The sequence below is a fragment of the Penicillium psychrosexuale genome (assembly GCF_028828465.1).
Source record: "Penicillium psychrosexuale strain IBT 29551 chromosome Unknown utg000004l, whole genome shotgun sequence".
Classification (NCBI taxonomy): domain Eukaryota; kingdom Fungi; phylum Ascomycota; class Eurotiomycetes; order Eurotiales; family Aspergillaceae; genus Penicillium; species Penicillium psychrosexuale.
In genome coordinates, this window is record NW_026643189.1 from 5210019 (window position 1) to 5222403 (window position 12385).

At 48.5% G+C, this 12385-nt stretch overlaps 2 protein-coding genes across 2 annotated transcripts; one reads left to right on the forward strand and one right to left on the reverse strand.

Moving 5' to 3' along the window:
- Window positions 1-413: 413 nt before the first annotated feature.
- Window positions 414-4525, reverse strand: N7518_007870 (uncharacterized protein; the record flags this gene model as incomplete). The annotated part of the gene is made up of 5 exons (XM_057188797.1): window positions 414-1534; window positions 1599-2553; window positions 2608-2863; window positions 2924-3351; window positions 4226-4525. 5 exons carry the CDS (start codon window positions 4523-4525, stop codon window positions 414-416), a joined length of 3060 nt encoding a protein of 1019 aa, XP_057040500.1.
- A 3895-nt stretch (window positions 4526-8420) lies between these two features.
- On the forward strand, window positions 8421-12162 carry N7518_007871 (DNA-directed RNA polymerase III core subunit RET1; the record flags this gene model as incomplete). The annotated part of the gene is made up of 3 exons (XM_057188798.1): window positions 8421-8480; window positions 8546-9303; window positions 9354-12162. 3 exons carry the CDS (start codon window positions 8421-8423, stop codon window positions 12160-12162), a joined length of 3627 nt encoding a protein of 1208 aa, XP_057040501.1.
- Between the last annotated feature and the right edge of the window lie 223 nt (window positions 12163-12385).

Below are 12385 nucleotides of genomic sequence, written 5' to 3' on the forward strand. Positions count from 1 at the left end.
TATTGCCAGATATCCTCAAGACCTAGGTATGAAAGGCAATTGGGGAAAATAGGGGGAATGGGAAAACAAGAAATACAAGATGTTGCGAAACACAGGGAGCAGAGGAACATAGTTCCAACGAGCTCTGCATCATGCACGGGTCGCTTCATGAAAATGCAGTATGCAACATGGCCAAATGCAATGATCATGGCACATTGCTTCAAAGGTGTATGCAGTAAAACGCAAGTGTGGTAAATCATGGGATAAATGATCATGGCATGTGCAGTTGATGTAGGCCCAGTTCGATGACAGTGTAAAAAGTAACCGTAAAATCGTGAAGAGAAAAAAAAAAAGAAATGTTTCGTCGCATCGTCTCACTATGGGTACACTGGGGTTGTGAAAGACAAGCACTGATGTGGGTATCCCAGACCCAATCAGAAGTAGTTCTGGACTTGCTGCGGTCCAGACTTTGCGGACAGCTGAGGAGTGGGCGCAGTGTAAACAGACGAGGTGTCACTTTGTCCAGAAGGAGTGTTAGAGACAGAGCTCTGGGAGGATTGAGGTACGTAGGTCTGGCTGCTGTATCCGCCGGATGAGCTCGAAGACTGAGTACTCTGGGTACCACCTTGGTGGTATGCGAAGGGCTTCTGCAGCAAGGCCTTGGGGATCTGTGTGCTGCTGCTCAACTCATTGGGGGTGACCTGGCCGCTGGTAGTAGCACTGCTACCATTGCTGCGGCTGTTGGTATCCGCAGCCATAATCTTGCCAGCAATACGACGACCATGAGGAGTTTGACGGATGGATGGGAGAATAGGACGAACAGCCTCCACAATGCGGTTGCGGGTGTCGAGGTCACAGAAGTCCATGGCAGTCTGGACAACATAGTTCGCAAATGAATCACGCAGCATCTTTTCGAGCTCATTGCCCATTAAGAATTCATCAATCATCTCGCGCTTCATGTAGTTATCAGCAGTCCGGAGGCATTTCTCGATCACATTGGAGCTGAACTTTTGCTTGGACAGCTGAGGGATGTTGCCTCCAAAGGTAGCACACAACGGGTTGGTGAAGCTAGGCTCCGCAAGGTCCAGAATGTATTGCACAACATAATTTCCGAAGGGATCCTGGACCAAAGCGAACGAGTGCGAGGTAATCTGCGAAATCAGACGAGCCTTTTGATGCCCCGAAGCATGATCAATGCAACGCTGAAGAACACAACATCCATGGCGATGAGTACCGACAACTACACAATTGCCTCCGACAGCTTCGTAAATGAACTCGGCATCCTCGGGAGTGAGGCGGTTGAGGCATTTCTGAATAACGTGGTTACCATTCAGATCCTGCACCAGATCAACGACATGATACTGCAATGCATTGATAACTGTCTGAGTCTGCTGCGGGGTCGAGATAAATTCAATCATCTTCTGCAGTGCACGAGTACCATGCTGATTCAGGGCAATTTTAACCAACTCAGGGGCAGCATTGTCAATCAAAGCAGTGCGTTGTTCGTCATTGGAGTATTCGAGCAATTTCTGGCAAAGATAATTGCCAAATGGATCTGTTCGAGGATGAAAGTCAGTAACGACAATGGGGTTAGGGTGCAAGGGGTAAATGTTTCATACCGGTCATGAGCTCAATGACATGCATGTAAGTCTCACTGAAAATCAGCTCCACGTGCTCCGGGTTACGTTCCTCCAACTTGCGCTGCAAGTATCGGCAACCATGCTGGTCCTTGCAGAGGCTGTACAACTCACCCTTGTAATGCTCCAAAGGGTAATTGCCGAAACGAGTGAGCTGGGTCGCATCATTCTCTTGGCGACGCTGAGCCATGGTGCCTCGGGCTGCAGGTTCATTAAAGCGGAACCCAGGACCATAGCTGGGGTAGGCATTGTTGTAGGCGGAAGCTCCTCCGAAGTTTTGCATATGACCGTTGATCGGGGTTGCTTGGCCGACATAGCCCTGCATTCCATAATTGAAGGCAGGAACCGCAGGCACTTGGAATGGCAATCCCATTTGAACAACCGAGCTAGGAACGTGGTGGGTAGATGGAGCCGTATTGATCTGAGGCCCGAAGGGAGGGGCGCTCGCGTGCAAATTCGATTGATTACCATAGAAGTCGGTCTCATCGAACTCGGCTTTAACCTGGTTGTTCACACCACTCTGGGGAATGCGCCCCATACTGGTATTGTGGTGATGCATGTGCTCAATTTGAGTCTTCGGGGGAGTAACTGCTTTGCCAGCTCCATTTCCCTTGATAGTAGGCAGATCATTAGTTGAGTATGATGACTGCAAAGCATTTGGACGGCTCGAGGCAACAGGGGTTGCTATCTCATCATGGCGGTCATCGTGGAAGGTCATCTGGCTTCCCATGGAACGACGTGCACTGTGGCGTGGGGTTTGGACAAAGCTGCCGTGATCCTCGTTATGGTGGCTTCCCAGCTGTTCCAGACGCCCAAAGTTGTGAATATTCTGCGGCATGCTCTGGTGAGACGACCGGTGCCGACTGTGGTTGGAATAATGCTCCGAGCCTGGAGAACGAGGGTTGGCGAGATCATGGGCATCAGGGTTTGCCGACAACTAAGTAAATGATTAGGATTCGGGATGTTTTGTGTTCAATTATAAGAAACTTACCATGTTTGAGTCACCACGACGGGACAGGGTTGGGAATTTGTCATCAGGTTCGGTCAACTTGATGTAACTCTTGATGTCAGGAGTCGACAAGCGTTCAAGCTCCCTCAGATGGTTTTGAGGCTTGTCCTCCTCACTGGGGAAAAGGTATTTGGGAACGTTGAAGGTGTCAAGGCGTGATCCATTTAAACCGGACATGCTGGAGCGATGAGACTGGCCATTTGGGTTGCCGGAGGGCAGCGAGTATCGGTGAACAGCACTAAATAATTATTAGCTAGGCCCTGGATACCACAACACGAAAGATGGGGTTTCCACTTACGATGGGCCTGATCGGAAGGGAGAAGTAGGATCGGCAAGGAAGTCGTCCTTCTCGGAGTTTCGGCGTGAACCGGGCACAGAGTGTCCGGCAAATCGGTCAATCGACGGCTGAGCAGGTTGGGAAGTAGGTGGGGGGGAAGTCAAGGTTGAAGCAGCAAAAGCATTGAAAAATCCGGGTGAAGAGGTCACGCTCGAGGTGGAGAAACGAGCAGGGCGGCTAAAGGCGCTCGACACAGTAGTATCACGGTACTCAGGCGGGGTGGTTGGCTCACTGACTGGACCAGAGATACCAGCCTGTGCCAAGTCCCGAGCGAGCTGGTCCATCTCCAGTTTCTCGCGAGCGTGCTGAAGGTCGAGGATTTTCATATCCTCTTCGAAACGGCGTTTCTGTTCACGCATGTACTCAATGTGCTGTCTTTTTTTCTCGAACTGTTGAAGAAGTCAGATATGGTTTCCAGAATGATGTATTCAAGCAAAAGAACGAGGAAGAGGGGAGGAAGTTTGGGAAAGATATCAGTTTGAACGAAGTGAGAGAAAAGTGGAAGTCCAAAACTTGTCAGAATTGCACAAAAAACGTAGAGAAGACACTTGAAAGGGCATAGAATAGATATCTCCGTAGACACACAGAACAAGCAAGAGGAATACCAACCGAACGCACGACGTAATCAAAAAAGTAACGTGAATGTGACGCGAAATTAACGGCAAATAAAGTAGCACAGGCAGCGAGCGTTCTCGGATTCGAGGGTATGAAACAGATGCGAAAGTTATGAGGTGAAGTAAAAGAAGAAGCGAAAGGGGAAGTCTGAAGCTGTAGTTCTTATACCAACCCTGACCGGATCGCAGCCTAGCAGCAAGACTCGATTTGAAGTCTGAATAGGCTCAGAATGGACGGAGTTGAACCATCAATAAGCGACAATCGCATCAATCGTATCAATCACCTCGGCGAGTTTGCCTGACGCATAAAGGAAACTGATGAATAGGAAACAATGGGCAATTGAATGAAGGAGATAAGAATGATGAATAGCAGTGGATGAATAGCAGTAGATGAATCGCGGGGAATGAATGGTGGGGATGAATCGCGGGGATGAATGGCAGTGAATTCTCGTCAACTTCAAGCTGCAAGGTAGTGTGACATGCCAGACGCTGACAGAACTTGATCTCAAAGAATCATACAGAGGCTGAACAACCAGCACATCAATTCACACAACCCCACTCATCGCCAACCATTCAATGGAAACGAGATCGATACGAAAGTTCAATGCATAGGGATAATGGCTAACTCAAAAAGAAATCTGAATCTTACCGAAGACAATAAATCCACAGGATCTTGCATCTGACCCGAACCAGAGCCAGAGCTCGAGCCGGATCCCGAGCTTGGATTCAAATAATTCCATGACGACAACTTGCTCGAATCAGTCGTAAACCGACGCTGCAGGTTCGCTCGAACATCACTAGCTGGGCGAGACGAGAATCCCGATCCAAAGTTTGAATGACCCGGGGAAAGAGAAGTGTACCCAGGGAACGCAGACTCCGAAGGTGGGGATCGTGGGGATGGGAAGCGCAGCTCGTCGAGGCGTTCACTCAGCCCGTGCTTGAAGGCCATCGTGGACAGGCCGAATTGTTCAACTATACAACCACCGGTCAGCAAATATAGGAATTTGTTGACGCCGAAAAACGGTGTTTTTAGGGAGCTTCTCCGGGGAAGCAATTACTCCCAGCCCCAGATATTGTGATGCGACGTGCTCCGGGGGCCGGGGAAATATCCGAACGGTAGGGAAGGGTGGGCTGGCGGTGTGTGTGTCGTCGGCGTCTCAAGCAAGGGGAAGTCGAGAGAGGGGCTGAGGGGTTGACCAGGCGGAGAAGATCTGCGCTCGCAAAAAGGGCCTAACTCACACAATGAACGCCTCGAGAGGAGTCAAATCCGGTTGATGGGAGAATTGCTATGCGATTTGAAGCTGCGCAAGTCATCTATGGGCAATGTCGAGCGGGAATATCGTGTGTACCTGACGGTGCGGAGATCAGCAGGGAGTTGCAGAGTGGGATAAAGCTCCTCTTACCGCTCCGATTTAGCGAACACCGAGGGATCGAGGCGCGGGCGAAACGAGCGTGTCGCGTGAGGAAATACAACCTAACAATGACCCAAACGAAAGATACAAAACTGTTGTACAAAAGGGATTTGGTAAGGGAGGAAAAGAGAAGAAGAGGAAGAGGGGGAGAAAATGGCTGGGAGTCCAGATCAGAGCGGGGATATCCTTTTAGGAGATGACTGTGCTCTAGTTTTCTTTTTTTTTTTTCTTTCTTTTCTTTCGATTTGTTTCTGCTTCTTTTTTTCTTTTTTGTTTTAGTCAGAAGTTTGGCAGTGATCTTTTCAATCTTTCGATCTTACATTATTTACGTAGTGTATTCTCGAGGTTATATAATATGGGTTGGTTGCAAATCCATACACGTTGTGTATACTTCAACTATAGTATGTTGCCGACCACAACTTGACCACAGCAGATGATCGGCCAGCACTTACTCGGGAATTGATCGGGTTCCATTGATTGGAGAGCCTCTGTTGTCTGTACGACCTGGGCGCTTTTGTCCCGGGAAGAGCCCGGGGTAGTCAATGGGCTATAGCTCCCGCGAGGCCTTGAAGAGGCTACGAATGGTCAATTTCATGGTGGACCGGGGACAACCTGGGCTATACACGAGAGAACCATTGTGCTAGGATACCGTAAGGAGGGGAAGGTGGAATGCACTGGTAGAGCGTGGCAGCTGCAGGTGCATTTGGCCCCTCTTGAATACTTGTGGAGAACTGATGGGACCCAAGTGCCCGAAGATGTGATAACAGATCGCCATCTAGAATGATTAGGCGCCTATACTCCGTACCTGATCCGTACCTGATCCGTACCTGAATCCTGGGTAGGTTGTATGAAGTATTGGAAGATATAGGGATTACCCGTATAGTTATGTTGGGGTAGTATATCCCAATATCAGAATGGAAGAAAGAAAAAATAGGGGCTCCATGGAAAAACGGTTAGTTCCTCGTCCATGGGTTAATTCCCTTTTCTTTGTTCTCGTTCCACGGGTCTGTGCCAATGGCTCCTTTTTTCCTTTTCCTTTTCAGCCAATCCAAGGTTCTTTTATACTTCTGGAATTTCTCGAACACATCGAAATCTGTTTTTAAACTTCCCCATATCACAATCTTCACAGGCTCCCCTAAACGTCAGGACAAGCGGTGTAAGTGCCACCAGCGCTGATCCCGCGTCGCTTGAAGCCCCTGATCCACCAAATAACAAGCATACCGATGGAGCGGGGATGCTCCAAACCCCAGTCGTCTTTATTATTTATTCACACATCGGAGAGATCGCCAATCATGGACCACTTTTTCCCCTCTATCTATCGATGTATGTACTATCTGTTTAGAATCCCGATGGATTATTATGGTTTTCGATCTGAGCTGAGTACTCGCTACGGTCTGTGCTGTCCAAGTGATACGGAGTAAAACCTCGGTACACCGAACTCCCCAACTGTGCGCGAACTACTCCGTACGGAGTACCGATTAGTGTGCTAGCTACGGAGTACTTACTTATAGATATGGTCCTAGTCTCCTAGCATCCAATAGTCACTATGATTGCACTCGTAATACCCACTAATCGCAGGCTTGAGCCTCGAAACCCACTTATTGACGCCCAAAATTGCACCAGTTTTAATTATGTACTTTCTTTCATGCCCGACGCCTGACTCACCCCCCTAAATTGACTGGCTGCCTCGGTTTTGAAATCACGAATCACAATTCAAAATCATTCGTAAAATAGTCTTAGTAGAAGTCACTATGATTCTGCTTCCAAAAGTACCTGTGCAAATAATATCTGAAACTCCCTAGCCAGAAAGTGGTCTCCGCCCCCTCTGTCCAACCAACCCCTGCAGGAAAAAGCCCTACAATAGGCCTTCTAGGCTATTGATAACGGATATACCCCGGTCGATAACATTGCTAATGCTTTCGTCGGGATTGTCTCCTCGGAGGATACTGTATGGAGTACGGAGTACATAGAATATATCGGATGGCAAAGATGACCCCTGTCTGACCAACCACGTGTGGACGGCATTGCATATTTCTACCTTCCTTTTGCTACAGCGATGAATACCATCCTCAAGTACTATGACAGATACATTAGACTACTCATGGCGCTGATAGCTTCATGCATTGGATCAGAAATATGGGAATTCCCTCCGGAAAAGGCAATATTGCGTGCAATCTTGTGCCCGTGAAGCGAAGGGTGGCAATTTTGAAGTTACGGTCAAACTTATTTCGCCACAGGCATCAAAAAATAATAATACATCGCACATGAAGGACCGAATGTTCCAGTACTCGATAAATCATATGCCACAGAAGCGGTGCAACTATGGGTACTAATAATAATCACAGTACTCCGTATTCTGTGGACGGAATGCCTTGCGCTTGGTATCTGCGGTGGAAGCCTCTTTTCCACGTTGTCTTCTACGTGACCGCTTCTTTACTATCTGGTGTTGTTATCTATACCAAGCACTGCTGTAGATCGTCTCTCTTAAGCAGAACCAAGTCAATTCTGATCATTTGTCCGTGCAGGCGTAAATGTCCGGGGGTGGCCTGCATGCGCAAGACCCACATGTACTACATACCATGTCAATGGACAAACCTTTGACAACCTGGCTCTCGTAAATCTAGCCCTGGACAGCTCCATGCATTTGAGTAGTGAGACTAATATGAATCATTCTTTAAATCAGTTCACGTTTAGTGGATAGCCCAAGATCTGCTTCTCCAAGACTGCCTCGGAGTTAAGGCTAGTATGCTCCGGGCCTTCGATTTTGTACCGTTACTTGATAAGATGGATCTAACTACAGATTCATATAGATTAAGTATTCAATAACGGATAGAGTACTCGGGGATGCCCTTTTCTTTTGCCCTACCCCTATTTTCAGTTTTCATTCTGGAATGATGTACCAAGGTCGTCTCAATATATATATTGGAGATCACGAATTTCTGCCTCGTTACTATACAAAAGTTTCCACAATTGCAGCTACATCCCTCCCAAATAGTCATCAAATGGGAACAAGAGAGCTTCAAATCTCACTTCAGTCAAATTAACAGGCATGTCCGGAATCTTCAATGGCTATCCCTGGTTACACATCGAAAAGTCATCTATAAGGTTAATGTATGTTGTCCCGTCGCCGAGTGATAAGCCCGGCAAGCCTACTTCATGTTATTATTCCCGCTCATATGACACTTCTATAGCTAATATGTACTTATCCCTCTAGTATATGAAACCCCCAAAAGACATAAATGGATACTGTTATCGATCAATGCCTCAGGCAACTATCAGCTCCAGCCCGCGGCTTATTAAGCCATCTCCAAATTACTCAAATCTTTCCCCTCCATGAGAATCCATCTTGCGAGCTTCTTTTTGGACAACAGAGTGGTTTGATTGGGATATATTTCTTGATCGCTTTCTCTGAACCCCAGCTGTCTAGCCAAAATGCCCCCGCGCAAGAGGCCACAGCCCTCTGCGGCCAGTCGACCGCGACGTCCTTCAGAGGTAACAAAACTTTTTTTCCGTCGCAACTTCTGATGGCTATACTAACTTCCCTGCTACTTGACCAGGCCGGAAACCACTCGGCGACTGACTCCACGAAAAGCAAGCGCCCGTCCGTGTCCAACGCTGTTCCTGAGCCTCACCAACATCCCGTGCCGGGAAAGGTTGAACCAGCTTCGAATTTCAAGGCTAGAGATCCATTCGATGCACTTTTGGAACCGTTTTACTACAATAAAGGGCTCACAGACCCTATCGATACTGCCAGGGACAAATGGAACCTGCTACCGGCATTCCTCAAGGTCAAAGGGCTGGTGAAGCAGCATCTTGACTCCTACAACTACTTCGTGGAGGTGCAAATGAAAAAAATTGTCGAGTCAAGCTCCACGATTCGAAGTGATGTGGACCACAACTTCTACATCAAGTTTACCGATATCTACGTTGCCTCCCCTCGACGAGCCGACGAGCAAGGCGATGGTGGAATTGATTTCGAATCCACGATCACGCCGCAAGAGTGCAGGCTACGAGACACTACATACGCTGCACCCATTCTCGTTGACTTTGAGTATGTCCGTGGCCGGCAAAGGGTTATCCGACGAGCAGTCCCCATCGGAAGAATTCCGATCATGCTCCGCAGTTCTAAATGTGTGCTGTCGAATAAAACGCCTGCTCAAATAAGCGTCCTCAATGAATGTCCCCTTGACCCCGGTGGTTACTTCGTCGTGAACGGAACAGAAAAGGTCATTCTTGTACAAGAACAATTGAGTAAAAACAGAATTATTGTGGAAACCGACCCAAAAAAAGATATCGTTCAGGCCTCGGTTACCAGGTATGTCCCATGTTGGACCTTTCTTATTTTGCTATCCCTAACATCCACAGTTCCTCAAACGAGCGTAAGTCTAAGAGTTACATCGTCTCGAAAAAAGGCAGACTCTACGTCAAGCACAACGTACTCAATGAAGACATCCCGATCGTCATTTTGCTCAAGGCCATGGGCATTCATACCGACAAGGAAATGATGCAAATGGTTACTGGTGACGATAGTCTGTATCAAGATGATTTTGCTATAAATTTCGAAGAGGCAATCAACGTCGATGTTTACACTCAGCAACAAGCCCTCGAGTGGATCGGCTGTCGCATCAAGATCAACCGCAAACAAGCCGCTTATCGCAAGACTCACGTTCAAGAGGCAGTTGAGGCCATCGCATCTGTTATTATTTCTCATATTGAGGTCAAAGACATGAACTTCCGACCCAAGGCTATCTACGTTGCTCACATGGCTCGTCGCGTTCTGATGGCAAAGAGTGACCCGGCCCTAGTAGATGACCGTGATTATCTTGGAAACAAACGACTGGAGCTGGCGGGTCAGATGTTGGCCCTTCTTTTTGAAGATCTGTTCAAGAAATTCTGTTTCGATATCAAGATGAACATCGACAAAGTCCTGAACAAACGCAATCGGGCCGAGCAGTTCGATGCTTGGACTATCGTGACTATGCATGGAAATCATATTACTCAGGGTATGAACCGAGCCATCTCCACAGGAAACTGGAGCTTGAAGCGTTTCCGCATGGAGCGTGCCGGTGTCACTCACGTTCTCAGCCGATTGAGTTACATTGCAGCTCTCGGTATGATGACCCGTATTAGCAGTCAGTTCGAAAAGACTCGTAAAGTCAGTGGTCCTCGTGCCTTGCAGCCGTCCCAGTTCGGAATGTTGTGCCCTGCAGATACCCCCGAAGGTGAGGCATGTGGTTTGGTCAAGAACTTGGCCCTCATGACGCATATCACGACCAACGATGAAGAAGGACCGGTGCGAAACTTGATATTCATGCTCGGCGTCGAAGACATATCGAGTGTTGGTGGACAGCAGCTCTATGCTCGGGGTGCTTACACGATTTCTATCAACGGTACACCGACTGGTCTGACCAGACGCCCCAAGTCCTTCCTCAATGCTTTCCGAAGACTGCGCCGCATGGGCCGGGTTTCGGAATTTGTCAGCATTTACATCAATCACCATCAGCGAGCCGTCCATGTCGCCACTGATGATGGACGTATCTGCAGACCTCTCATTGTTGTGGAGAATGGCAAATCTCTTGTCAGTGTTCAGCATCTCGAGAAGCTGCGTGATGGAGAAATGGAGTTCGACGACTTCCTCGCGCAAGGGCTCGTTGAATACCTCGACGTGAACGAGGAGAATGACTCCTACATCGCCATCTACGAGAAGGACATCTCAAATACTCACACCCATCTTGAGATTGAACCCTTCACAGTCCTTGGAGCTGTTGCCGGTTTGATCCCCTATCCTCACCACAACCAGTCCCCACGTAATACCTACCAATGTGCCATGGGTAAGCAAGCCATTGGCGCTATTGCTTCCAATCAATTCCAGCGAATTGATTCCATTCTTTACCTCATGGTCTACCCACAAAAGCCCATGGTTAAATCACGAACCATTGAGCTGACAAAATATGACCAACTACCTGCGGGGCAGAATGCGACTGTTGCCGTGATGAGTTATTCTGGCTACGATATTGAGGATGCTCTGGTCTTGAACAAGGGATCAGTGGACCGTGGCTTTGGACGTTGTCAGGTCTTCCGCAAGTACGTCACGACGCTGAAGAGTTACCCCAACGGAGCCAAGGATTCCCTCAAAGGACCGACATACGAGAATGGCGTTCCAATCCGCAAGCACGCGCTTCTTGAGTCTGATGGTCTGGCTGCAGTTGGCGAAATGGTCAATAACGGCGAAAGCTATATAAATAAGGTCACGCCCAGGGTACAAAATTCCTTGGGATTCCCCGGCTCCGACATTGGCGGCGGAGATGTTATCGAGGCTCCCATGAACTACAAGCTGCCAGATCCTTCCTACATAGACAAGGTCATGTTATCTGCTACCGAAGGCGAGACGCAACTAATCAAGGTCCTGACCCGACAAACCCGTCGCCCTGAGGTCGGCGACAAGTTCTCTTCTCGCCACGGACAGAAGGGTGTTGTTGGAATCATTGCAGACCAGGCGGACATGCCCTTCTCGGACCAAGGCATTAACCCTGACATTATCATGAACCCCCACGGTTTCCCCTCTCGAATGACAGTCGGAAAGATGCTGGAGCTGGTCGCCGGTAAAGCAGGTGTTCTGTCCGGCCAACACGGCTACGGTACCTGTTTCGGCGGCAGCCCCGTCGAAGAAATGTCCCAGATCCTGATCGACAAAGGCTTCAGCTATGGTGGCAAGGACTATCTCACTTCCGGTATCACCGGTGAGGCTCTGCCTTTCTACGTCTTCACCGGTCCCATCTACTACCAGAAACTGAAGCACATGGTTCAAGACAAGATGCACGCACGTGCCAAAGGCCCTACTGCTACTCTCACTCGCCAGCCTACCGAGGGTCGTTCGCGTAACGGAGGTCTGCGTCTCGGTGAGATGGAACGTGATTGTTTGATTGCGTACGGTACTAGTCAGCTACTGCTGGAGCGCCTCATGATCTCGTCTGATCGCCACGAGGTGGATGTTTGTGAAAAGTGTGGTTTCATGGGCTACTTGAACTGGTGTCCTGGGTGCAAGTCGTCTCGTTCCGTTGTGAAGATGGTCATCCCATATGCCGCCAAACTTCTCATCCAAGAACTTATGAGTATGAACGTTACGGCTCGTCTGAAGCTTGATGATGAGTTCCCTGAGATGAAGGGACGTTGAGCCCTGGACATAGCTTTGGGTCGATTGGAGTTTGGGGTAATCAAAATGGGACATGTGCATACTTTGGTTTTACGAATGAATGGCATAGCGCGGCGATTTAATATCATCTTTACCTAATTATTCATTTTAGTAGCATGTAGCTGCAGCTACCACATCACCTTCGAGCGACAGAAACAGCTCGGCAGTGGCCCTCGAAAAAAAACAAAATTGATTATAAAAAAAA